Source organism: Eublepharis macularius, chromosome 2 (assembly GCF_028583425.1).
Source record: "Eublepharis macularius isolate TG4126 chromosome 2, MPM_Emac_v1.0, whole genome shotgun sequence".
NCBI classification, from domain to species: domain Eukaryota; kingdom Metazoa; phylum Chordata; class Lepidosauria; order Squamata; family Eublepharidae; genus Eublepharis; species Eublepharis macularius.
In genome coordinates this window covers 6,524,458-6,550,800 of record NC_072791.1, presented here as the reverse complement: position 1 = coordinate 6,550,800, position 26,343 = coordinate 6,524,458, and the positions used below count along the sequence as shown (strand labels likewise).

The following is a 26,343-nucleotide window of genomic DNA, read 5'->3' as shown; positions in this document are numbered from 1 at the left end:
CAACCGAAGGGTCATGCCACTGGCCTTTATGCTGGTGGCGAGGACAATACTTTTGGATCCAACCCAGTTAACAATAAGTAGAATTTACTGTAAATCGTCTTAAATAGGATGATTCCGATTTCTGGGCTTTAAGGAAGAGGGAGATTCTCGAGGCCCTTAAGCATCTTCAAGAGGCCGGTAGACATGCACAAAGCTCAAAGTTGCGTTGTAAGCATTTCGAGATCTGTCTAGACCTCCTGGTGTCTGCAGAATTACTCCACACCAAACCTTGCTGTCCCGTTTCAAATAGGGGAGTGGATCGGGATGGAATCACGCCCTGATAAAAATGCCTTTGCGCATAACTGTAGTTAGGTGGTGCTTGGCTTATGACTCACGGTTTGGCACACACATGTTTTGAATGTTTGCAGAGAGAAATTTTTTTTAAAAAAAAAAGAACTTCCCTGGAACAGACCTCCTAGTATTTTAGGGCCTGGAGGATTTTGCTGTACTGTTGAAACTCTGTCCTGCAGGGACACGCCAACTACTTTCGAAGCCTGAGGCTGCAGGTTTGTATAGGGGAGGGGACAGCTTTCGGGGAAGATTGAGTCATGTCCTGCATCTGAAATTGGGGGGAGCTCTTGGGTGGCAGCAAGAATGTTAACTGGAACCTCAGTCTTAAAACAGACGGGATGAGATCTGGCCAGAATGAAAACCGGCTGTTTGCAAAGCTTGGTTGGGCCTCATCTGGAATGCAGTGTCGGGTTCTGGGCATGTTGATAAAGATGTTGTCAAGTTATAGCATGCCCTGAGGAAGAGGGCCGGGGTGGTAAGGAGTCTAGAGAACAAGTCTTGAAAGGAAAGCTTGAAAGCACAGGCCATCTTTACCCTGGAAGACTAAAAACTCCAGGGAGAAGAGATCACTGTGCCCAGCTCATAGATGCAGAGGAGTTAGCTGTGTTAGTCTGTAGTAGCAAAATAGTAGAGTCCAGTAGTGCCTTAAAATAGCAAAATAGTAGAGCAAAATAGTAGAGTCCAGTACCAACTTGATTGTAGCATAAGCTTTCAAGAGCCACAGCTCTCTTCGTCAGATGTGTCGAGCTGTCAGCAGGGCCTTTCACAGAGACAATGGAGCAAACTTTCTTGCTGCAGAAGAAAGGGCTAGAATTTTGAAGTAGAAATTGCAATGAAAAAGATTTGTAGGAGAAACTGTTGAAGAGAAGTTCAGCAGGGGAACAACACCATTTCAAGAGGCAGTGAACGCTCCTTCACTGATCTTTAAGCAAAGACAGCGAGGGGCCATCTGTCGCGGATGCCGTCCTTGTGTACCTCTGAAATGGTCAGTGGCTTGGGGTGGAGGATCTCCCAGGTCCCTTCCAATTCTGAAACTCTATGACTCAAAAGAACCTGACCTGTGACTCATTGGCAGAGCATCTGCTTTGCATGAAGAAAAGGCCCTGGCTTAAAAAATGTCCAGTTAGCAGATCTCAGGGAGCAAGTGCTGCGAAAGGCCCTTTCCCTGTTTGACTCCAAAAAGATAGCTTTTTTCTGTTACACTAGACAATATGGAGCTAATCAGAGGTGGGAAAATGAGGTTAATAACTGTGCTTATCTACCACTCTTCTGCACCGATCAGTGCCACGCTCAGAGTGCTGAATAAAGTCAATGTTGTTATTATCCCCACGATACATAAATGTTCATCTCCAAGGAAATCTTTCGTAAAAGGCAAAAGGTTTATGTGATCTGTAGAGAAACCAGAGCTGTGTTTGAAGAATACTACTTAAAACTTTTAGGTTAGAAGAGTAAAAAAGAAAGATCCCCACAATTTAACTGGGGAGCTAGGGCTGAGAAGGGTGACTTCCCTAAGGCCCCCTGCTGAGCTCATGGCGGTAGTGGGATTTGAACCAGCAGAGTGCTGATTAGTAGTTCAGCTATTTAACCAGTGTGCTACAGCAGCATATACCTGGGAAGCTGGGGTTAATATTCTCCACAACACAGCTGGGGCTGAAAGGAGAGGCTCATCCAAGGCTGCCTCTTCATGGTAATAGTGGGAGTCAAACCAGCAGAGTGCTAATTTGCAGCCCAACCACTTTGCTGTTCTTTGGCCCACTGGAGTTTTTTCCTGAGACTGGTGCTCAAGGGCCAAATGCCCTTCAGAGCAAGAGGGCCACATCTGGGCTTCCAGCTGCTTTGGTGGGCTCTGACTCATCCCTTTCCTATTTCCAGCATCCAGCCGGGAGACCTCAAAAGCGGCTGGAGGCCAGCTGCGCCCCCCAGGCTGGGTGGATCCTTGAGCTGACGGGCGAGATTTGCTTCATATTTTTTAAACATCTCCTGCTGGAATCAATGGGTTGTATAAGTGCTTAATTTTGACTCAATCAGACTCATTGCCAAAGTATTTAAAAAGGAAAGGAGGGGTGTGAGAGCCAGTTTGGTGTAGTGGTTAAGAGCAGCAGGACTCTAATCTGGAGAGCCGGGTTTGATTCCCCATTCCTCCTCTTGAAGCCAGCTGGGTGACCTTGGGTCAGTCACAGCTCTTTCAGAGCCCTCTCAGCCCCACCCACCTCACAGGGTGTTTTGTTGTGGGGATAATAATGGCATACTTTGTAAACCGCAAAGAGTGGGTGTTAAGTCATCCTGAAGGGTGGTATATAAATCAAATATTATTATAATGTGTGCCGTTGGGGAGGCCTATAGAAGGGGGGATGGGCAGGGTTCAAGAAACAAGAAAGGAATCTTTAGGGACCATTTTTAACCATGTCCACTTAGCCTCCTTCTCCAGCCTGCCTCCTTTGGGTCAAAGAAACAGATGCAAATAAGAAATAGCCCCTCTGAGCATGCATGGAGTGCTACTGAGTTATTAATGGAGTTGTTATCGCCATCGCCATTGAGGGCTGTTTCCGCATGCCCCTAAAAAGAAGCATCAGTGGTGTATTTCCCTCAAATGTCGTCCCTCTCCAGCAAAACATCCAACGTTTTGAAAGCTTTCGGGAGGCCTGCCCGTGCTTCCTGGTGCTCCCTCATGCGTAGCCACAAGCAGATTTGGTTTTGTGCATCATCAGGATCCCACCAAAGCCGCAGCTGTGGGTTGTGCCCAGGCTCCAAGCTTCTCGAGCGCTGCTCGGAGAAACCCCATCATGCTGCATGCCGAGCAAGGGTGGAAAACAAGTTGTGAGTCATCTTCCTGGGGTGGTGTGGGTTTCCATAGCAATCCACTCAGCCCGGCTATTGTTCGTCCCTCCTGAGGGGCACGATGCTTTAATTTGATCAGCATGACTATGCTGCAGGCATCTGACTGCCTGATGGAAGACCTTGTGACCCTCACGTTGGCGGCAGAGATGCCTTTCCTGTCTGTAGAGCTGACTCCCTCCCTTCCTTCTTGGATCTCAAGACACAGCACTCATGATTCTCTACAACAACCCTGCGAGGCAGTGATTCTGAAGGAGGAGGCTAGGCTGAGAGTGGGGGACTGCCGTCAAGGTCTCCCGGTGAACAGCCCGGCACATTTAAATCCCTACAGACTGCTCCTGTGCTGCAGTCTAACCATTACACCACACTGCCCCACATCTAAGGGCCGCTTTCCTGCGACTTGACTCCAGGTTGCTACCGGGGGGTAGGGACCCTAAACATTTTCCTGGCTTCATCTTTGTGGGCGTTTTCTGTAAATTCCTCAAGGCCCAAATTTGGAAGCAATTTCCCAAGCTGGCAGGAGAAGAAGCCAGAGTGTTTAGTTCAGGTTTGGAAAGCCAGGGAAATATGGAAAGTGTCTGGTTTGAATTTTACCCCAGCCTGAGAGCCAAGCTACAAGTGACGCCTGACACAGGTTGGACGCTTGTCAGCTTCCCTCAAGTTTTTATGGGAAATGTAGGCATCCTGGTCTTGCAGCTGTAATGGAGAGCCAAGCTGTAAAACCAGGATGCCTACATGTCCCATCAAAAGTTGAGGGAAGCTGACAAGTGTCCAACCTGTGTAAGGCATCACTTGTAGCTTGGCTCTGCTCGTTTCCATGTCCCTGAGCAGAGGGAAGTTCCATGAACACACTTGTAGCTTGGCTCTGCTCGTTTCCATGTCCCTGAGCAGAGGGAAGTTCCATGAACAGCTGTGCCTTTGGCCGATGCCCTCAGCGGAAAGGGCACTGCAAGTCTCTGGCGTTTGTGTAATATTTGCAGGGGTGCAAGCAAGAATGGCAGCAGTCTTGCCACCCCACACCCTCAGAATGCTTGCAGCTGCTCCACAGCGGTTTCCTGCTTCTCTGCCTGCTCCAACAGATCTTTTCACTGCAAACACGCAGGAGTCTTGGGGCACCTGAAAGGCTAGAGCACAGGCCCCCAAGGTGGTACCTGTGGGCACCATGGTGCCCTCTGGCCATCTTTCCTAGTGCCTGCCAAGTATTTTTTTTTTTAAGAAATTGCTGGGTTTTTTATTGCTGTTTTTAGTTGGTTTTAAACTAAATTGTTATGCTGTTTTATATTGTACTCGTTCTGAGCCTGCTTGCAAGGGGAGAGCAGATTAGACAGTCAATTAATTAATTAATCCAGTAATTAGTTAATTGAAGTAGGTGGGCCAGGCTTCCTCCCAGCAGGACTGCTGCTTGCTGAATGGCGACTGTGGCTGCGCAGGTTTTTAGAAAGTTGCTTTGGCAGCTGCTGCCACCACAGTGCAAGAATCTTCACTGCCTGACTGAAGGCGCGTGCAAGAAAATATTAAGAATATGTTCATTTTAAAAAGCATCCAGTGTATTAAAAAGAGCTTCTCCCTGAAATGATTTAGAGTTACTAGTAATGAGTCCAGTAGCACCTTTAAGACTAATCAACTTTATTACAGCATGAGCTTTTGAGAACCACAGCTCTCTTCGTCAGATGCATTGTCAGCTTTCGAGAACCACAGCTCTTTTTGTCAGATGCATGGAGAGTATGAAGAAACTGGCCACACCACCTATAGATCTCTGGCCAGTTTCTTCATAACCCTCCATGCATCTGACAAAGAGAGCTGTGGTTCTCGAAATCTTATGCTACAATAAAGTTGATTAGTCTTAAAGGTGCTACTGAACTCGTTACTATTTTGCAACTACAGACTAACACGGCTAACTCCTCTGGGTAGTAGGATTATGCATTATCTCACTCCCTGACATTGTGCGGTTGGTGCCACAGAACCAGGGGGTATGCAGACTTCACTCATCTGCAGTTCCTGGGGAAAGGCAGCGCACAAAGATCTGAATAACGTTGACATTACTCTGAAGAGTGCAGTTGCCAGGTCCAGGCTCGGAAATTCCTGGAGATTTGGGGGGCGGAGCCTGAGGAGGGAAGGGATTGGGAAGGGGCCTCAATGGGGTATAATGCCAGAGTCCCCCCTCCAAAGCAGTCATTTTCTCCAGGGTCAGAGATCCATAGCAATTAGCTGTGTTAATCTGTAGTCACAAAATAGTAAAGAGTCCAGTAGCACCTTTAAGACTAACCAACTTTATTGCAGCATAAGGTTTCGAAAACCACAGCTCTCTTCGTCAGATGCAAGTTGATTAGCCTGAAAGGTGCTACTGGAGTCTTAACTATTTTCTCCAGGGGAACTGATCGTTGTCACCAGGAGATGGGTTGTGATTCCGGGAGATCTCCCGCCGCCACCTGGAGGCTGGCAACAGGGTGCTTCCTTGAAGGTGCCCGGCCGGAGCAGCCATAGGCAGCGGCCCCTGCCTCTCCTCTCCGCCGCGAGGAGGCTGAGACTCGTCCTCCGCGGCGGGTGCCGTGTTGGGGCGGGACAGCAGGGAGGACCCGCCGGGGCGGTCCCGGCCCGGGACGCGCTTGCATAAGAGTCTCTCCGACGGCCCCGCCCGAGCCCCAGTCTCTGCTGCTGCTGCTGCGTCCGCGTCCCTGGCTCCGGCGAGACCTGCCCAGGTAAGGGGCCGCGCCTGCACTTACCCCGGGGTAAGGGGGGATCGTGCGCGCCCGACCTCTCCCTTAGGGGGTCTTCCTCTAGAGAAGTATTCGGGGTGGGGGGCGCCGGGTTCCACCGGGGCAAGCTTCTCTGGAAAGCGGAGCGTCCCCAAGCGAGGTAGGTGCGGGGTAGCTGGCTCCGACGAACCTCGGAGTGCTGCTTTGCTGCCCGTGGAAGAGCTGCGCAACCAGCTGTAGGGGCGACGGCCTCTCCCCGCGATTCCCTGCGCTGGGGCAGCGGACTTGGCCTGCTCTTTGCAGAGGAAACTGGCGTTACCAACCTCCAGGCAGTGCCTGGAGATCTCCCGGAGTTACAGTAGGTTACAGGGATGCGTTCCCCTGGAGAAAATGCCTGTTTTGGTGATGGAATCTTTGGCATCGTATCCAGCTGAGGTCCCTCCCCAGACCCCACCCCAAACTTCCAGGAATTTCCCAAGTCAGAGGTGGCAACCCTAGCGGGTAACTGAACGTCAAAGGTGCTTCCTAATGGTTAGAGCCTTGGCGACAGAGTTGGGCTCAGCTCCCTGGTCAGCTGCCAAGTGGACGGGGTGACCGACCAAGTCAGTCGCTCGGCCTAACCTACCTCGCAGGGTTATGAGGAGGAGGCAGGGAGAGCTAGATACGCTGCTGTCTTGAGTGCCTGGGATGGAGTGGAGGAGCAAAAAGGGGCATAATAATAACAACAACATTTGATTTATATTTATATACTGCCCTTCAGGACAACTTAAAGCTCCTTCCTTAATAGAAACCAAACTTTCAACAGTTGGGAAGAGCAGGCAGGGGTGGGATTGCCAACCTCCAGGTAGGGCCTGGAGATTCCCCAGACTTACAAGTGATCTCTGGACAGGAGCGGTCAGTTCCCCTGGAGAAAATGGCTGCTTTGGAGGTTGGCATTCCACCCCGCTGAGGTCCCTCCCCTCCTCAAGTCCTGCCTTCCCCAGAATCCACCCCCCCCCCCAATCTTCAGGCATTTCCCAAAGCTGAGTTGGCAACCTTAGGGGAAGACCAGTTGAGAGCACAGGATCAGCAAGAGGGGCTTGTTCGAAAGGAGATTCAATTCACCAAGTAAGCAGTTTGCCCAGCGTGGTTGTGAGATGCTAGCCGCTGTTGTGTCAGGTTTGCAAAATGTAAAATACAGTACAGGATGAAATGAGATGAGCAAATATAATTGCAGGAAGTTATGCAAATATAGCTGAACTTAAATACTGTATGTAAGGGGTGAGATATGCAAAATACCTTTAATGTTTAGTACTGACTGACCCTCTCTGCATCTGATTTCCCCCCCCCCCCCCGATTTTTATTCCGCCCTCCCCACATTTCCAGCAGGCGGATTACAAAATACATGATGAAATGAGCACTGACTCAGGAATGCTTGCACAGGAATAAATGCTGTTAGTTTTTAAGGGTGTCGCCGGAGTCTCATTTTGTTCAGAAAATGCAGTTGCCCACACTTGGGCAGGATTCACACACACCCTTCAAAATCACTCCTGGAAGTGTGCGGGGGTAAAAAGCAGAAAGGCAGTTTTAGGTCTGTTGCGAGTGCGATGCTGGCGGGCAAAGGGAACGTGTCCTTGTGATTTTGCATGTGCCCAGCCTCTTGTACCGGATGACTATCGAGCAAAGCTACGGTGTGTGCAAGGTGAGTCTGCCAGCGCGACGGCAGCCCAGGTTACAGATCTCTGCCGTGCTCACACTGTGAGCGTAGGATGACTATACCACTTTAAACAGGGCATAAGATTAGGCCTGCTGGATCGGACCACTGGGCCACCTGCCCAGCATCCTGTTTCAGTCAGATGCCCCCTGAAAGCTTACAAGCAGAGATCGCACGCTGCCGCCTTCCCCTGTTGACTGCTGGCCAGCTGCCAGTCAGCTGCCTCTGAACCTGGAGGCTCCATTCAGCTCTGATGGCTACCAGCCGGCAAAAAGCATCTCCTCCATGCATTTGTCCAACCCTCTGCAGCCATCGGCACATCTTGTAGCAGTGAGTTCCACAAGTCAACAATCCGTTCCGGGCAGCAGTTTTTCCTTTTCTCAGTCTGGACAGGGTGCTGGGTACGTGCCTTGGCACCAAGTGAGCACGTGGAAAGTTTCACGGGTAAGCGCTTCTTGCCAGTCAGCAACTCATTTAAATCAGCTCTTTAAATTATGCCCATGTGAATAACAGAAACACAGCCGTGGATATGCTGGTATCAGACTTCTGAATCAATTGACAACCAGTCCTGCAGGAAAGCTAGCGCACAATCGCATTCCGACCTTCCTGCGTTTTGCAACGCACCTGGGATTTCAGCCAGAGGTGTAATGGAGATACCTGTCTTTTTATCTCCTTACTGGGACCATGTGAGGGGGGGGGGCTAGTTCTACTTAGGGGGCAGAAGGGTTAGCTGTCTGAATTCTTGCACCTTTTCCCTGCATGGTTGCTTTTGAACATGAAAGCAAAACTTCAGGCAAGCTCTCAACCTTTCCTGGAGGGAGGCCTTTGAAGAGGGATTTCAAGGGAGAGGAGGCAGGAGTTGGCACTAAATATTAATTACAAAAAGAGAATTCTCTAGGCTTCGTTGCAGGGTTTGAGAGCCTTTTGGTAGGGGTTGTTGCTCCACTTTCTTCTCCTACCTCTTGAGGGGTGGTGGTGGTGGCTGTGCAGTGGTCCACCCCTCTGACAGCATCTCTCGCCTTGATACGGGAAGGGACCAAGGTGCAGAGCAGCAAAGAGAGGGCAGCAGTTCTAAGTGGCTGGTGGCAGACAGACGATCACAGTTTGGAAAGTTCCTCGTGTTGAAATTTCTCGGCAAGCAGAAACCAGCAGAGCAAACAACGAAACAGACTAGAAGATCACACGAAGTGATGGTATCGCTTTACTCTGGTTAGACCTCACCTAGAATATTGTGTTCAGTTTGGGGCACCACAGTTTAAGAAGGATACAGACAAGCTGGAAGGTGTCCAGAGGAGGGCAACAAAGATGGTGAGGGGTCTGGAGACCAAGTCCTATGAGGAAAGATCGAAGGAGCTCGGTATGTTTAGCCTGGAGAGGAGACGACTGAGAGGGGATAGGATAAATATCTTCATGTACTTGAAGGGCTGTCATATAGAGAGTTGTTTTCCGCTGCCCCAGAAAGTCGGACCAGAACCAACGGCTTGAAAATAAAACAAAAGAGTTTTCAGCTAAACATTAGGAAGAACTTCCTGACAGAGCAGTCCCTCAGTGGAACAGGCTTCCTCGGGAGGTGGTGGGCTCTCCTTCTTTGGAGGTTTTTAAGCAGAGGCTAGATGGCCATCTGACAGCAATGCTGATGCTGTGAACCTGGGCAGATCATGAGAGGGAGGGCAGGAAGGGTTGCATCAGTGCTTAGTTCTCGTGGCCCCTTATCACATGCCCCGGTAAGGCCAATCGCCATCTTATTTTATTTTTATTTTTTAAATTTCATTATATTTCTATTCTGCCCTCCCCATGAGGGCTCAGGGCAGATTACATCAATTAAAACACAATTGACAATATAAACAAGAAATTACAGGTAGAAATTTTCTCCAGGCCAGTTTGGCTAGGAATCCTGACGGTGTTTTGCCATCTTTTGCATATGGAGTAAGGGTCACTGTTTGTTGAGGGGGGGCGGAGATTGTTCCTGCCTTGTGCAGGGGGGTGGACTAGATGACCCTGGAGATCCCTTCCAACTCTGTGATTCTCTTTGCCCTGCTAGTTTTCTCTTGCCATAGAGTTTTTTAAGGGGAAAACAACAAGACCAGGGAACCACAATGATATACAAAATTGTTATTGATCATTCAAAGTGCAAAACGTGCAAAAGTGTCAATGTGAATAAATACAACAATAATCACAATACAATTATATGATACAGAATTACAGAGTCCATCAATGTATATCACACACAATTCAAGGTAGATATTCAAAGTCCGTAGAGTTCATTCAACATCTTTAAAGTGCAACATGCTAACAGTAAAACGCAGCCAGTAGGTAGGAATTAGTGCAAGATGTTATTCCTTTAACAGTCCATTAAATTATTATAATGCATCACAAATCGCCGACGGGAATATGCAGGCAAATTTTCATTAACCCGTTTTGTGAGTGAAAACTCACTTCATCCTGGGCATGTAACAATTCGGACTGGACACACAAGTTCTTCTGCACTGCCCCCCTGTCTCAGTAAAATGATGACGTCATCTATGTATCGCCCACAAATACATCATCATCTTGCTCCTACCGTATCCTCCTGCGTGCCTGAACATGCATGGTGGGAAGAGGGGGGGGGAGATAACAGGACTGAATGTTGGACCAGGACTAGATCGCAAAGCCGACACTTCTCCCTTTGAAAAGATTACCGTCACCGTGGAAGGCCCCTTTCTGTTTTGTGTTGCTGAGAACAGGGTGAGGCTCTCTAATCCCCCTCACGTTGTTTCTGCATGTTAGGGAGGAGTCCCTCCCAGTGTTGGCGTTAAAAATGATAAAGAAAAAGACTCTCTTTGGTATGCAGGCCCACCCAGAGAGCAAACACTGGTCAGACTCTGCCATATCTAAGTGTTACGTGCTGTCGAGTTTCCTTCTGACTTATGGTGAGCCTGTCGGTTTGGCTATCTGCTTGAGAGCCAGTTCGGTGTAGTGGTTAGGAGCCGTCGGATTCTAATCTGGAGAACTGGGTTTGATTCCCCACTTCTCCGCTTGAAGCCAGCTGGGTGACCGTGGCTCAGTCACAGCTCTCTCAGAGCTCTCTCAGCCCCACCCGCCTCACAGGGTGTTTTGTTGTGGGGATAATAATGACATACTTTGTAAACTGCTCTGAGTGGGTGTTACGTCATCTTGAAGGGCGGTATATAAATCAAATATTATCATCATCAGTTAATGACCTCCAAAACGTCCTATGATTAACAACTTTGCTCAGCTCTTGCGAACTGGAGGACGTGGCTTCCTTCATCGATCAAGCCCTCTCATGTTGCGTCTTCCTCTTTCCCAGCTGCCTTTAACTATTTCTAGCGTGATTGTCTTTTCTAGGGAGTCTTGTCTTATCGTGATGGGACCAAAGTATAATAGTTCCAGTTATGTTATTTTAGCTTCTAGGGAAGATTCAGGGTTGATTTGATCTAGAGCCCACTTGTCTTTTTGGCCATCCATGGTAGCCACAAAACTCTCCTCCAGCGCCACATTTCAAATGAATCCATTTTCTTCCAGTCCGCTTTCTTCATTGTCCAACTTTCACATCCATACATGGTCACGGGGAATACCATCGTTTGGATTATCTTGATCCCCAGAGAGACAACTTTATCTTTAAGGATCTTTTCTGGTTCCTTCATGGCTGCCCTTCCAATCTTCTTCCAATTTGTTGGTTGCCTGATGTTCAGAAGTCCCCTGGCGTGATTATAAAGGTTACCTCCATTATGTTGTCATAATCCCCTTTTTTAAAGTTCATCTCTTTTCAAAGCTGTTGCCACACCCAGAGGCGTTGAGTTCTTTAAGTTAATTAAGCAATGTCTGAAGAGGAATTTTCTTTTATCTGCCATTTTTATGCCTGAGAGTCAACTTCATGGGTGAAGCCTCTTTCTGGTATGTGTGTGTGGGTGGGGGACGGGACGAAACTGATAGTCCATCTCCCGCCTGGATAAGAAATAAAACCGTCCATCACTGTTCTCCAGTCCTTTCTTCATGTGAAAAATTTGAAGAGGGGCGCTTGGCACTTTGGGGAAGCGGGAAAGATCTAGGAGGCAAAATGTAAACCCCCCTGCCCCCAAGGGTGTTTCTGCCCCTGGGGAATTGGAGGTCACACCAGCAGGTAAAGACAGCAATGGAGAGGAGCGGAGAGTGAAAAGTTCCAAAGTGAAGGGGTGCCCGAGGAGAGCCCTAAGCCACCCTTTGTGCCCTGGACAAATCGTCTTCTGATCTCTGGAACGTGTTATGAGCGACTTGTGGTTTATTCCATAGGAGTAGCTGTGAGAGTCTGTTGCCGCCTTAAAGACACACACGTTTTTCTATTCCAGCAGGTGCTTTTGTGGACTAGAGTTCCACTGTGCTGTGTAGCATCCATACCATTATCTCTCACAGCTATCATGCTACCCATGGTCCATCAAATTCAGCATCCTGTTTCCTGCAGTGGCCAGCCAGAGGCATTGGAAGTATGGGTGCCAACTCCAGGTTGGGAAATTCCTGGAGATTTGGGGTGGAGCCTGATGAGGGTGAGGTTTGAGGAGGGATCGGACCTCAGTGGGATCTAATGCCGTAGATCTCAGCCTCTAAAGCAACCATTTTCTCCAGGGGAACTGATCTCTGTAGTCTGGTGTTAGAAGAAGGGAGCTCTGACTCTCGAAAGCTTACACTCTGAAAATCTTGTTGGTCTCTAAGGTGTCACTAGACTAAAATCCTGGTGTTCTACTGCTGACCAACGCAGCTACCCACCTAACTGTCCTCATGAAGAGACTAATTGTAATTCTGGGAGATTTCCAAGCCCCATCTGTAAGTTATTCAACTCTATTTGGAAGACCTCCAAGAAGGGCATAGAGGCAGGTCAAAAATTCCCCAGGTTGGTACTCGCTCTCCTCCATAACTCCGTTCAATCCAACTAAACTAGCGTGTCCCCCACTTTAAGTAATCTTTTCTCCATATTAAAAAGTAGCTTTCCTGCTAACCTCTTGATCATAGTTTCCCCTTTTCTGCACCTTCTGTCGGCCTAATCTACTTTACAGTGTTGTTGTGAGGATAAAAGGAGCAGTTTAAAAAACTCTATACATTAGGATGGGATAGAAGGGCAAGAAACGAATCACCAGCCAATGCACTGAAAGGGTTAATTGCTCTTTTGGTGCCTTTAGAAGTTCGGGTCTTTGTTGTCTAAATATCTGTTTTTTTCCACGAGGGCTGTTATTTCTTAAACCATATAATCTATGGGTATTGTTTTCCCATAGACTTGTCTGGACTAGCCTGAACTAACTCTTGAAAGAGCTTTGTATAGAAAACAAAATGTATTCAAGAAGAAGCCGTAGAATTACCCAGAGGTCTCCACTGCTGTGCCCTCCCCTCCCGTTTCCTAAAATACGATCCTAAGGCATCCTTGACCAGCTTTTGTGCATCTCTCCAGGGCCTTAAATCTGCCTCGGGAGGATTTCATGGCTGATTTGAGGTTCCTCTTCCCAAAGATCAGTTTCAACGAGGTTTATCAATCCCGGGATTAGAGTTCAACTTCTATAACATCTGGCCTAGGGAGGCTTGCCTGCTTAACTATTGCAAGGAAGTATTAATCATCTGTTGGAAACTGGACGGGAAAGATCTTCATGTAAATGGGAAGAGATCTGGCAGTGGCCTACACATGGCATAGCATAGGTACATGTGCAATAGGCAGGCTAGTTTGAAAGCTCTTGTGGACTAGTAACTTTTGCCAATTTATGGGCAACGCTGCAACTGAGGGAATACAAAGCAGTGTGAAGACTTGTTGAAACAAGCTAGTACTTCTTACTGTTAGATCGTCTCTCCCGTTTTCACCCACAATGCGTTCTTTCGATGATTCGTGTTCCAATTAATTTGTGTGTGGGTGTTTGTGTCAAAAAGAGCACAGATCTAGGAAAGCCCGTGCCCAGGTTTGACAGAGCATAAAAGCAAGCAAGAGACCATGTGGGGAAGTGGATCGAGTGTTGGATTTTGTGGTGAGGGGACGTAGTTTCAAAACCTCTCTCAGCCATGAGCCTCACTGGGTGATCTTAAGTTGACTCTTAGAACCTCTCCACAGGAGATATCTGACACATGAATTTATTTCTTTATTTATTTTAGACTTTTATTCCGCCCTCCCCGCAAGTGGGCTCAGGGCAGATTACATCAGATAAAAAAACATTTCATACAATTTACATATCATAAAAGCAAGAAGACCGTTTAAAAATGTCAGACAAAAACATCTTAATCAATATAATGGCTAATATGCCAGACAGCAGCAGTCAATTAAAAACTCATTAAAAGCCAGGTGGTGGACGACTCTAATAGGGTAGGCCCAGATCTTCTCCTCTTTCCAGGCCGGCAGAGGCCTAACCCAACCTCAACCATATGCCTGGTGGAACATCTCTGTCTTACAGGCCCGGTGGAAAGATAGTAAATCCTGCCAGGCCCTGGTCTCAACAGACAGTTCCACCAGGTTGGAGCCGGGACCGAAAAAGTCCTGGCTCTGGTTGAGGTCAGGTGGGCCTCCCTGGGGCCAGGGACCACCAATAGTTGTTTATCTCGAGATCAAAGAATCCTTGAAGTGTCGAGAGACGCAATGTTAGCTGGGAAGGGTAGTTTAAAAAGACAGAGCTGGTGGCAGGCTTCAGTTCCTCACTGCCCTCTCTTTGCGATCTTACACAGTTTTAGGCTGGAGAGGTGAAATTGACAGAGCCTTTGGGGAGGCGAAGATGAAATTAACAAACCCTCTGAGGAGCAATCTTTGCCTGCTCTGTCTTTTTAAACTACGCTACCTGGCGAACATTACGTCTCCCTACACTTTTCGAACATGCGCCGAGGCATCTTGTGTAGAGAGACTAACCTACCTCTCAGGTCTGTTGTAAAGATAAAATGGGATCACCTAATCAGGGGCCGCTTACCCTTTAATCTACTGAGAACGTTTCTGGAGTGTCCCAGAGGGCCACTGACTGTAGTTAACTACCTCCAGGAATTCCTCTGGAATTTCAGCTGTTCTCCAGACTACGGTTATCAGTTCCCTTGGAGGAAGTTGCAGTTTCTAGGGGTTGACTCTGTGGTCGAATACCTTGCTGATATCCCTCCCCTCCCCAAATTCCCCCCTTCCCAGGCTCCGCCTCCAAATCTCCAGGAGTCTCCCAAGCTGAAGCTGGCAACTGTACGAAGTGGCTAGGAGTAAGTTGTGCCCGATGAGAGCTGTTAGTTCCGCAGGGGTTGCTTGGCCCTGGCCAGTGACAGCAGCAACATTATAGGCTCTAAGGTTGCCAATCTCCAGGTCAGACCTGGCATTCTCTCATTGCTACAAGTAATCCCTAGACCACAGAGATCAGTTCTCCTGGAGGAAATCGTAGCTTCAGGGGGAGAAATTCATGGCATAATATCATCGCTGAGTTCCCTCCCCTCTCCAAACTCTGCCCTTCCCAGGTTCCGCCCCCAAATCTCCACTAATTCCCCAACCCAGAGTTGGCAACCCTCATAGTCTCTCCCACTGACTGGGACTTATCCAGCCCTGTAGAGGCTTCTTGGCTCGGCTCACTTCTGAGCCATTTTAATCCATCCCTGAACCTTAACATACCCTGACTTTTTGAAGCCAAAAAGTGCCACTATTTGTACACGATATAGCACAATTGTTAATATTTGGCAAATAAATGTCCTTATCGTTACCAGGGAGTTAGATCCTTTCGTGGGCGTGTGAAAATTGTTACTCGGTTTGCACTCTGCTGTAACAGACAGCGGCCCTGTGTTTTTCTGAAACCGGGTGCCATGGAGATGCAAGGGGTGTGGGTTTGCACGTGCGCGCATTTGACGGAGCTTGTGGTTTTTATTCAGGCTGGGCCGCAATGCCCCTGCTGTTTGTTGAAATCTCTTGACAACAGCGCACTGTGTGTGTGTGTGAGAGAGAGAGAGAGAGAGAGAGAGAGAGAGAGAGAGAGAGAGAGAGAAGAGAGAAAACAGGGAGTATGTTTTGGATGATTTTCCTAGTGTTGACTCATCCTGGAATTAACTTCCAAAAAATGCAGAAGAAAATTAATAGGCAGCACATTTGAATTACTGGCAGACATGGGGCTGCTAGAGCTATACGTAGGCTGGGTTTGCTCTGAAATCTAACTCTCCCCCTTCTTCCAAGTCCACCGTGAAGCTGTTCCTGGCTCACCCTTGGTTTGCTTGCCCTCCACCTTTTCTTGACTGACATCCCCAGTCATTTTTTCTGAGTTTTGATTTACCTTTCTTTGCTTCCCTCTCGAATACAGACTGGAGTTCTCTGGCAGGGTCTGTGTAGTGTCAAGCTATACTGGTTGCAAAAGAAACCCCAATTCCGGTTTTGACTGGTGGGAAAGCCAGGCTGTCATCCTCAAGGAGCAGGGCCTGCTCGAGCATTGCTGTTATCCTGTGGAACTCCCTCCCCCATGATTTCACCGGTCCCTTTCATTGGGTCCTTTTCAGAGGAAGCTTAGCTCTGAGCTTTTACAGGGTTTTGTTGCTGATTTTTATGCTGTTCTGTTTTTATGTTCTTCTTGTTGTTCTTAATACTTGTGGCAAGCTGCTGCTGTTATGCACGCACGGCTGCATGCAAGTATAATTTTCCAGTATGAATGACAATGCGAATAGCTGAGTCTAGCAGCTCGCCTTCCAGGACGCTTGCTGGAAAAGTGAAAGTAAATATTTTCAACAGATAACGGAGAGCCCCCCCCCCGGCTCTCCTGCATTTTATGTTAGCAGTTAAGACACTCTCAGATGACCTATACAGTATACAGAATATAACTTTGGCAAACAGTTACAAATTGGATCCTGCTAACAGGGGCGCCTTCCCCCAGCATAAAACACCACCCCCTGATACAAGAGTTGGTGGAACTAAGACCACCGCTTTCTTTCCTAAATCTCTATGGTAAAGATTTCTGGGCCTTCTATCAGGCAATACAAAAGATGTATTGTCGAAGGCTTTCACGGCCGGAGAACGATGGTTGTTGGGGGTTTTCCGGGCTGTATTGCCGTGGTCTTGGCATTGTAGTTCCTGACGTTTCGCCAGCAGCTGTGGCTGGCATCTTCAGAGGTGTAGCACCAAAAGACAGAGATCTCTCAGTGTCACAGTGTGGAAAAGATGTAGGTCATTTGTATCTACTCAGGAGGGGTGGGGTTGAGCTGAGTCATTCTGTCTTTTAGTTGTGAGAAAAGATGGAATGGTTCTTGTGTCCCTGCAGCGTAGAAGAAAGGTCAAAGAACAGAGTAGATGTGCTTCCTTGTTCCGAAGTGTTTCCAATCTTCGGGTCTGTTGGAATGTTTCCTCCCCGTAGAGGTGTTCGATGTATTGTCGAAGGCTTTCACGGCCGGAGAACGATGGGGGAAGGCGCCCCTGTTAGCAGGATCCAATTTGTCAGTCCTGGCAGTTAGGTCCCTCAAGCTCTCCAGTTGAAGCAACTTTATTGAGAGCCATTCAGTTCTGGGTGTTCACACACAGGTGGCAATTGGCAGAAGTGACAATTCAAACAAAGGCATTACTAATTATAGGGAAACTTCCCGCCCTTTGGGTCCGTTGACATTCTGGCGCGAAAACCCCAAAGAAGTTACATGGGAACTGATTAGTTTAGACTAAGTGAAGTACAAAGTGAAAATATCCCAGTCTCTGGGAAAAGATACAACGTTCGCTGCTAGCAGCTCGCCTTCCAGGACGCTTGCTGGAAAAGTGAAAGTAAATATTTTCAACAGATAACGGAGAGCCCCCCCCCCGGCTCTCCTGCATTTTATGTTAGCAGTTAAGACACTCTCAGATGACCTATACAGTATACAGAATATAACTTTGGCAAACAGTTATAATCAGCACAACCTGCATAACACAATAATGGCAGGTATCTTGGCATACATGACCATCTAGATTGACAATCTGCTGTGCGGGCCCTTTTCAGAAACCACTGGAGGAACTGCAACAACATTCGATTTATACACCACCCTTCAGGACAACTTACCCACTCAGAGCGGTTTACAAAGTGTGTTGTTATTGTCCCCATAACAATCACCCTGTGAGGTGGTTGGGGCTGAGAGCGCTCTGAGAGAGCTGTGACTGACCCAAGGTCCCCCAGCTGGCTTCAAGTGGAGGAGGGGGGAATCAAACCCGGCTCTCCAGATTAGAGTCCCGTTGCTCTTATCCACTACACCAAACTGGCATCGCACCATTGGTCCCCCTTGCTCAGAGTCACCAATTCTGACTGGCTGCTGCTGTCTCGGCTTTCCAGTCCTGAAAGGTCTTTCCGGACACCTGTTATCCGGCAGAGACAGGTCCAGGGGTTTCCGCACAGGTGTGCTTCCGCAAAGCTATGTGTTCTCCATCGTTGCTCTGGGCTGCAGCCATTCGCTGTTCCTTCTCAACACACACATGGGGACCGCCTCCCTTCTCCTGTCTCCTTCAAGGCCTTTCTTAAAATGGACTTTGGGCATGAAGTCTTTGCTAAACCCTTGAAGGACATGGGAGAGGCTGTAGCTTGGCTGTCCAGCATTTCCAGTTAAGAGGGCCAGGCTGCTGGTGGTGTATGAAAGACTTCCTCCGTCTGAGAGCTTGGGCAGCCGCTGCCAGGCGGAGGAGAGAAAACTTGACCTTGATGGACTGACAGTTTTGTGTGTTCAAGTAATTGCTGTTGAATACTCTTGTGTCTTATCTAACCTTTCCAGTATATTATTACCCCAGCTTTCCTTCAAGATATTTAGGGCAGCATACCTTTCTTCTTCCAACAACCCTGCAGGGTAGGTTTGGCTGAGAGAGAGAGAGATTGCCCAAGTTCAGGTTGTCTACTGCGGCTCAGGAAATTCCTGGAGATTTGTGGGGGCGGGAGCATGGGGGATGCTCGGCAGCGATATGATGCGATAGAGTCCAGCCTCCAAAGCAGCTGCTTTCTCAAGGGGAAACTCTGTAGTCTGGAGATTAGTTCTAATTCTGGGAGACTCCTGGCCCCACCTGGAGGTTGGTAACCCTAGCGTCACCTAGCAAGTAGCATGGCGGAAGGGAGATTTGAATCCAGATCTTCCCAGTCCTAGGCCGTCATCCCCATACTGCCTTGGTTCTCTCTCTACTGACCAGCTTCTCAGGGCAGGAATCTTCCTCAAATGTGTTGTTGAGTGTTGAGCACATTGGTGGCTAGGGACGCCACAAAAACTAACCAAAGCCCCCTGTACAAAGATTCAATCAATAAACCAATTCTTCCAGTACCAAAATGAATACATACAAATGCATATAATCAACAATTCTTTACAAGCAAATATATAAATCTTGACAGGTTTACAGTTTCATTCATGCATCAATGGTTTTCAGACGCCAACCAGCTGATAGTAAACATCCGACTGGTAAAGCGCAAGAAGTGCTGTGCAAGGTCTGCTAATGACGGTGGGAGGAAAGGTATCCTCCTAAAGTCTCAAGGACAAAATCCCGCCTGTAGAAATGCGGGTAGTGTTGTGCAAATTATATAGCAGTCCAAGAAGACTCCTCTTGTCCTTGCCAGACTCATTGCAAAACTACAAGTGACGCCTGACACAGGTTGGACACTTGTCAGCTTCCCTCAAGTTTTGATGGGAAATGGTCTTGCAGCTGTAATGGAGAGCCAAGCTGCAAGACCAGGACGCCTACATTTCCCATCAAAACTTGAGGGAAGCTGAAAAGTGTCCAACCTGTGTCAGGCGTCACTTGTAGCTTGGCTTATAGTTGCTTTATGGACCCCACGGCCGTCTCCGTTTCGCACGTGGTACAGTCATACCGTGCTTCTTCAGGAGCAAAGAAAATTCAAAAGCCGAATGCGATATTTGAACCTTTCATACCATTTCTTTTCAAATCGTTTCCAAAGTTGCCAGCTAGGGATGCCAACCTGGAGTTCTCCTGGAATTACACCCGATTTCCAGACAACGGAAATCAGTTCCCTTGGGGGAAGCAGCAGCTTTGGAGGGTGGACTCTGACATCACGTCCTGCGGAACTCCCTCCAGGCCCCAAGCTCCGCCCTCACTAAGCACTCCCCCTAAATCTCCAGGAGTTTCCCCGGCCAGAGCTGGCAACCCTAAGATACTGGAAACCCAAAGAACGGTGCTCCGTGCCATCCTGCGTCACCTGGGCAGTCCCTGCCCTTGGCTAGTTTGGGGGAGAGATTTGTGTCTGTTCCAGGTGCAGAAGAAACACTTCGCCCTTGCCAAGCAGGGTCAGTCGGAGTTATTTGCAACCTGCCCCCGGAATGAATTTCTGGAGTGTGCGTTGCAGCCCTTCGGCAGCCCCCAAGAGACTTGTCCCTCTTCCTTGGAAGACAGCAGGAGGCCAAGGTGGAGCCACAGAAGGGGTATTGGTTTAGGAGGTCGCTAACTTGGGAAGGCTCCTGTGCTAGAGAATGTGATGCTTACGGGCCTGGTTTCCGGTGTACAGGCTGCCTCTTACACATTTAGATTTAGTTACCACATGATTACCCGTTCTCCAAAGAGCGCAAGACAAGGTTCAAGGCTTGGGGATGTCCTGGTGAGGGTAAGAGTTGATCCAAGATCACCCAGTGGATTCCCCAGCGGAGTGAGGATTTGAACCCACACACCCCATGCAAAGCTCTTTCTGCTGCACCGCACTGCCTCTCTGGCTTGCTTCTTGTTTCTAGCCCCCCCACTGGGTTTGGCCAGTGAGATCTGAGGAGATGGTGCCGCACTGACCTTTTTTGTTTTGTTTTCTGTTTTCTTTCAGGAAAATGTCTGACGGTTTTTCGGTAAGTGTTACTTCGTATACCGAACGTTTAAGAACATAATTTTTTTCTTTTAATGGGGAGAGGGGAGCATATTGTCTGTTCGGGCTTGACCTGGGGTGCACCTCGGAGTGTTTTAGAAGTGGCGAAAGGAGCTTTTGGGGAACCCAGGGGGTTCAACAAGCGCTGCCACACCCAGCCAAGAGATTTGCCACCGGCTGAGGCAATGCAGATGTGCTGATGGGAAACGAACAGACATTAATGATGTTGCTTTTCTCTCTTATGCAGCTTTCCGATGCCATTTCTGGGTCCAACAACCCAAACCCAAACCCAAACGCACAGCCTACTCCTTGGGGAAACCAGCCTGCATACCCTGGAGCACCTGGGGCATACCCCGGTGCACCTGGCGCATATCCTGGCGCACCTGGTGCATATCCCGGCGCACCTGGTGCATATCCTGGAGCACCGGCCCCTGGTGCATACCCCGGCGCACCTGGCGCATATCCTGGAGCACCAGCACCTGGCACATACCCTGGTGCACCTGGCGCATACCCTGGAGCACCTGGATGGCCAGCAGCACCTAACACATACTTTGGAGGGCCACCGGCACCACGCTCATCTACGGACACATCAGGGACCTTTCCTTCAGACACGTCAGGAATGTATCCTGCTCCTGGACAGCCCTCAGGAGGCAGTGGAGGAGCACAACCAAACGCACCGCCGAGTGCACCTTCTGTTCCAATGGTGAGAAACCTCTCTCACAGTATCTCTGTAATGGGTAGATCAAGATGCGTAGCCATGTTAGTCTGTCTGTAGCAACAGAAAAGAGCAAGAGTCCAGTAGCATCTATAAGACTAACAAAATTGGTGGTAGGGTATGAGCTTTCGTAAGCCACAGCTCACTTCTTCGGATACAGCTAGAATGTGAATTGCAACTGATAACAAAGCTCAAGACAATGCATTCACCTGGACTGAATAAAGACACTGACTTCCTGTCTCATTACCAATGCTGATTTTTCCACACCCATTTCCCCTCTGCATACCCCACCCTATCCAATTACACCTGTATTGTCATTCACCAGCCATTGCTACTGGACTCTTGTGGTATCTGAGGACGTGAGCTGTGGATCACGAAAGCTCCTACTCTGCCGCAAATTTTGTTAGTCTTATATGTGCTACTGGACTCCTGCACTTTATAATGGGTTAGAAAGGCTACGCTAATGTATTGAAAAACACAAAGATACAGTTGGATTAAGTTATGACAATCTCATCAATGCACACCACTGGCCGTTTTGCCTCGGTCTAGCACCAGTTGCCTGTTGAACAGAGCTTAACTATGTACAGATTCAGCCCAAGACATCATGTTTCTAATGAATCCCTTTGATGGTGAACAAATCCAGCATCTGAGAGCAAATTTATATAGGAAAAATGATGCCACCTTATGAGATCTCAACTACCATTTGGAAGGTTGCTTAGCAACTCCATAAACAGGTGCTGGATGCAGTGGAGAGTGTGAGAGAGGTGGTGGCAGCACCAATACGTGGGCAGGGCAGGCAGGCAATAGTATGGGTGGATGGGCAAGCAAGCAAGGCAGCAGTGGTGGTAGGGGCAGCGAGGAAGACAAGGTGGTGGCATGGGAAGACAGGCAAGCAAATGGTAGAGTTGGAATGGGTTAGGAACCATAGACTTCACCACTATGTTGCATTGGATTCCTGCTAATGCTATGTCTTTGTGAACTTGTATCTATTTACCCTGTGGCATTGTTTATGCAAATGTCCTTGATACTGCCTGTACTAATTTCACACTGTGTAATCCACCTTGAGTCTCAGTAAAAACAAGGTGGATTATAAATGAGACAGACAGACAGACAGACAGACAGACAGACAGACAGACAGACAGACAGACAGACAGACAGACAGACAGACAGACAGACAGACGCAACAGGGAAGGAAAGATTGCAGGTGGAGTTCCTTTCCCGTGCGAGTCGCTCATGGTCCCCCCTTGTATAATTTTATTGGTTACTTACATGAAGCTGTTAGAAAAATAGACTTTTAGCGGAACAGAAATCATTTTAATAAGCAAGCAACATGTGAGTTGACACAATCAGCCATATGGCTAGCGGCAGCTCCGTTTTTGCATGCCAATAAATAAAATCTGTTTGATTTTTTTTTTTCAGAAAGTTCCCTTCGACCTCCCCCTGCACTCCGGATGTGTGCCTCGCTTGTTAATAACTATTGTGGGGGCCGTGAATCCCAACGCAAAGGGGTAAAGATGCAAAGATGGAGCCTTGTCAGCTCGTTCTGCTAAGAGGAGAGGGCAGTTGTGGTGGCGCTAAATGGAGATTTTGGAAAGTTGCCTAACGTTTGTCTGCCATTGCCAAGTAGATCCTTCCTCCTCCTCTTGTTGCATTTAGAATAGTGGTAGCAAGAGGAGGCTGGCGGGTTTTGCCAATGACAGCCTACATTGGGAAAGTCAAGGAATGAGCTGGATAAACTAGAGGAGATGCCCGTGGCAATTGCCCGGTACTGTCCCGCTCTCGTTCCTTTCTCTGTACCATTTTAAAGGTACCATTGCTGTCCTTTTAACTGTGTTCCTTATCGACAATATAAGCCATAGCCCCACCTGCTGGTAGTTAATGAAATAACTACACAAGTCCCCGCAATACCCTTACATACTGTAGGGAGTAAACCGGGAATGAGTTGGAATATGTTGCATTGCAAACCCAAGCCCTTTTAACGGTCCTAACTTCTCAGTTGAGGAGCTCTGTGAAATCTGGAAGGCTAGAAGTCTTTAACAGAGAATGCACCTCAAAATAGCTGCATCCAAAGAGGGAGATGGCTAATTGAACCAGTTTGTAGTACTGACATGCCAGGAGATCTCATGCAACCCATAAACCTTAAAGATGATTCATTTTGTATAGCTTTAGTTTCTTTCATTCTACATCAGATGGTGGCTGTGACATTTCAAGGTGCATTGATTCTGCTAAGATGGGTAGCTATGTTTGTCTGTAGTAGTAGAAAAGAGCAAGAGTCCAGTAGCACCTATAGGACTAACAAAATTTGTGGTAGAGGGTATGAGCTTTTGTGAGTCACAGCTGGTATCTGAAGAAGTGAGTGGTCACTACCCTAGCACAAATTTTGTTAGTCTTATAGGTGCTACTGGACTCTTGCTCTTTTCTACTGATTCTGCTAAGGAACAGTCATAGAATCATAGGGTTGGAAGGGACCTCCAGGGTCATCTAGTCCAACCCCCTGCACAATGCAAGAAATTCACAAACTACCTCCCCCCACGCCCCCAGTGACCCTTGCTCCATGCTCAGAAGATGGCAAAACACCGCCAGGATCCCTAGCGGAACTGGCCTGTGGAAAATTGCTACCTGGCACCAAAGTGGCGATCGACATTACCCTGGGCATGTAAGAAGGGGCCATGAGAACTAAGCACTGGTGTAAGCATTTAAATAACATTTTCGAGTTGGATGCACTTTACACACATTTTGTAGTGTAATCCTCATGACAGTCCTGTAAAGTAGGCCAGTATTTCTATTCACATATTGGCAATCAGGGACTGAGAGAGAAAATGAGAAGGGCTTGCCTAAGGCCGCTTAGTGACCTTGTGGCCGAGGTAAGATTTGAATTGGGTACTTCCTGGTTATACTTCCGGTCTTTTTCTACAGTAAGGAGGTGCAAGTGAAAATTCAGGGGCCAATCTGATTGATAACATTCGTATTCGCTGAATATTGCAAATATCCTGAACATTGGGTGGGTGGTTTGCATGTATCTTATGGAAACCAGGGTGCCCAGGCAAAATTGCTACCGGGGATAAAGTATCCTCTAGGGATGGAGGACGCTTCTTCTTCCTTGGTCATAGATCCAGAGGAGTTAGCCGTGTTAGTCTGTAGTTGCAAAATAGTAAAGAGTTCAGTAGCACCTTTAAGACTAACCAATTTTATTATAGCATAAGCTTTCGAGAACCACAGCTCTCTTTGTCAGATGCTAACGCCGTGGTTCTCGAAAGTTTATGCTACAATAAAGTTGGTTAGTCTTAAAGGTGCTACTGGACTCTACTATTTCTTCTTCCTTGTGTCACATTTAAATCAAGGCAACATTGCATACTGTTTGGGTTTTTAAAAATGTCTGAAGGCTGCAAGGTTCTTTGGGTACGTCGGGGCGGTTATGAGACGCATCTTGCTGCTTGTTTCAGCTTCAAGTTTGACTTCAAGAAAGGGAACGATGTCGCCTTTCACTTTAACCCCCGCTTCAACGAGAACAACAAGAGAGTCATTGTGTGCAACACGAAGCTTCAGGACACCTGGGGGAGGGAAGACCGGACAGCTCCCCGCTTCCCTTTTGAGGCTGGGAAACCTTTCAAGGTAAACAGAGACTTTAAAAAAGAAACCCTTCTGCTTTAAAAAAAAAATCCTTCTTGCAAGGAACTTGGGGTGGCATACAGGGTTCTCCCTTCCTCATTTTATCCTCACAACATCCCTGTAAGGTAGGCAACGTTGGATGTGTGTGTGCGACTGGCCCCCCAATCACTCAGTGAGTAGAGATTGAACCCATATCTTCCAAGTCCCCGTCTGCATCTTCTAATACGAGAGTGCAAGAAGAAATGGGTGAGTCATAATGGAAAGTAGTTGACAATATGAGTTTGGGGAAAAACCAAAACCCACCTATAACATTTTTTTTAAAACCTGTAAAAATTCTGCCTCTGTTTTCCTTTTTTAGGTTTGGAAATTTGACCAGTCTGAAAAAACAGCTGGTCCAAGGGCCACTCAAATATCGGTCAAGTATTTTTAAAGTGTTGCCTTTCTAAGTTAAAATACCCTTTTATACATTCGTAACTTTCGTTATTAGCATTAGTTGTTCCCGGGAATGCATAGGCGGGATCTTTCTAGGCCAGTGTAGTGGCACATTGCTACTCAAGAGGAGAAACGGGCTGGGGCCAGCGCAAGTGTGGTAGAAACAACCGTAATTAATTAAAACCTTTGACAATGGCAAGTAAGGTTTCTGTAAATGTGTGTCGTTCGATGAATGTGTCTTCTTTTGGTTTAATTCTGGGTCAGAAATTCAAAAAAGGTAAAAGTCCCCTTTTAAAGGTGGAAAACAGGCCGCTTCTTCCAGTTCAAAGTAGTTTACTATGCTGTCAAATCTGCCCTTGACTAGTATTATGTCCCGGGCTCAATGGTGTTGGGAAACGTTTCCCCACCCCTACCCCTTGCTTCCCCACAGCACCGCAGTACATTTATTTACATCCTAGGGGTTCCCTGACTTTTCTTCAGTCTTTCTCAGACCTGCTTCCCTGTGATGTTTTGGGAATACTGACAGTAAAGCCGGGACGGCAGCAGTTTTTCCCTGACCCCTGTCCTCATGGTGGCCATTCTCACAACCCAACCGGAGGTTTTGTTTTATAACTGCAATATGCATAGACTGTTATAAGAATAAGAGGTTCTATGAAATTCCTAACTTTCATTTAAAAAAAAAAAGTCTCTAGCCTCTTATGTTGTGGAGATATAAGGGGAAAGGCATCAATGAAAAGAGCTAAAGATTTTTTTTTAAAGCTGGGAATTCATACAACCTGCTACACTTACTGTTATGGTAGATAGGTAATATGAAATTGATTTTTAAAGTGAGACTCAGGGGAGGGAGGTGGCCGGAGCGGGGAAACCTGCCATTTGGAAGCTCCATTGCTGCCGTGCTGTATCAGCAACTGAGAAACCACACAAACCGGTTCCCGTGTGGAAGCCACCTACACCACACTGGCCCATAAGTCTGTGCACTTTTTGGTCTTTACTGTCGGTCTCTTCTCTCCCCGCCGTCCCACAGATCCAGGTCTTGTGTGAAGTAGATCATTTCAAGATAGCTGTCAACGACGCCCACCTGATGCAGTACAACCACCGTATCAAAGAGCTGAATCAGATCACCAAGCTGTGCGTTGATGGGGACATCAGCCTCACCAGCGTCACCCCTGCCATGATTTAACTTCTGGCTCCCGCCAACTCTATGCTCCATGTACACGTTCAAGCAGCATTCTTATGCAATATACCAGCGATATTAAGTTTGTAGGCAAAAATCGTAAATAAAATGTACAACAAGCTAACCAAAAA

The 26,343-nt window shown here is 47.7% G+C and overlaps 1 protein-coding gene and 1 pseudogene across 2 annotated transcripts; one reads left to right on the top strand and one right to left on the bottom strand.

The window, feature by feature from the left end:
• The first annotated feature begins 524 nt into the window (after window positions 1-524).
• LGALS3 (galectin 3) lies at window positions 525-26,343 on the top strand. 2 transcript variants are annotated; one of them, XM_054972001.1, is made up of 6 exons: window positions 525-545; window positions 20,244-20,265; window positions 20,530-20,985; window positions 22,417-22,505; window positions 24,441-24,609; window positions 26,063-26,343. In XM_054972001.1, the coding sequence occupies exons 2-6, from the start codon at window positions 20,248-20,250 to the stop codon at window positions 26,216-26,218; spliced, it is 888 nt and encodes a 295-aa protein (XP_054827976.1). In that variant the 5' UTR covers window positions 525-545; window positions 20,244-20,247; the 3' UTR covers window positions 26,219-26,343. The 2 variants fall into 2 exon arrangements, with proteins under 2 accessions (XP_054827976.1, XP_054827975.1); XM_054972000.1 differs by lacking the exon at window positions 525-545 and adding an exon at window positions 5,778-5,864.
• Window positions 1,618-1,739, bottom strand: LOC129325352 (U5 spliceosomal RNA; annotated as a pseudogene).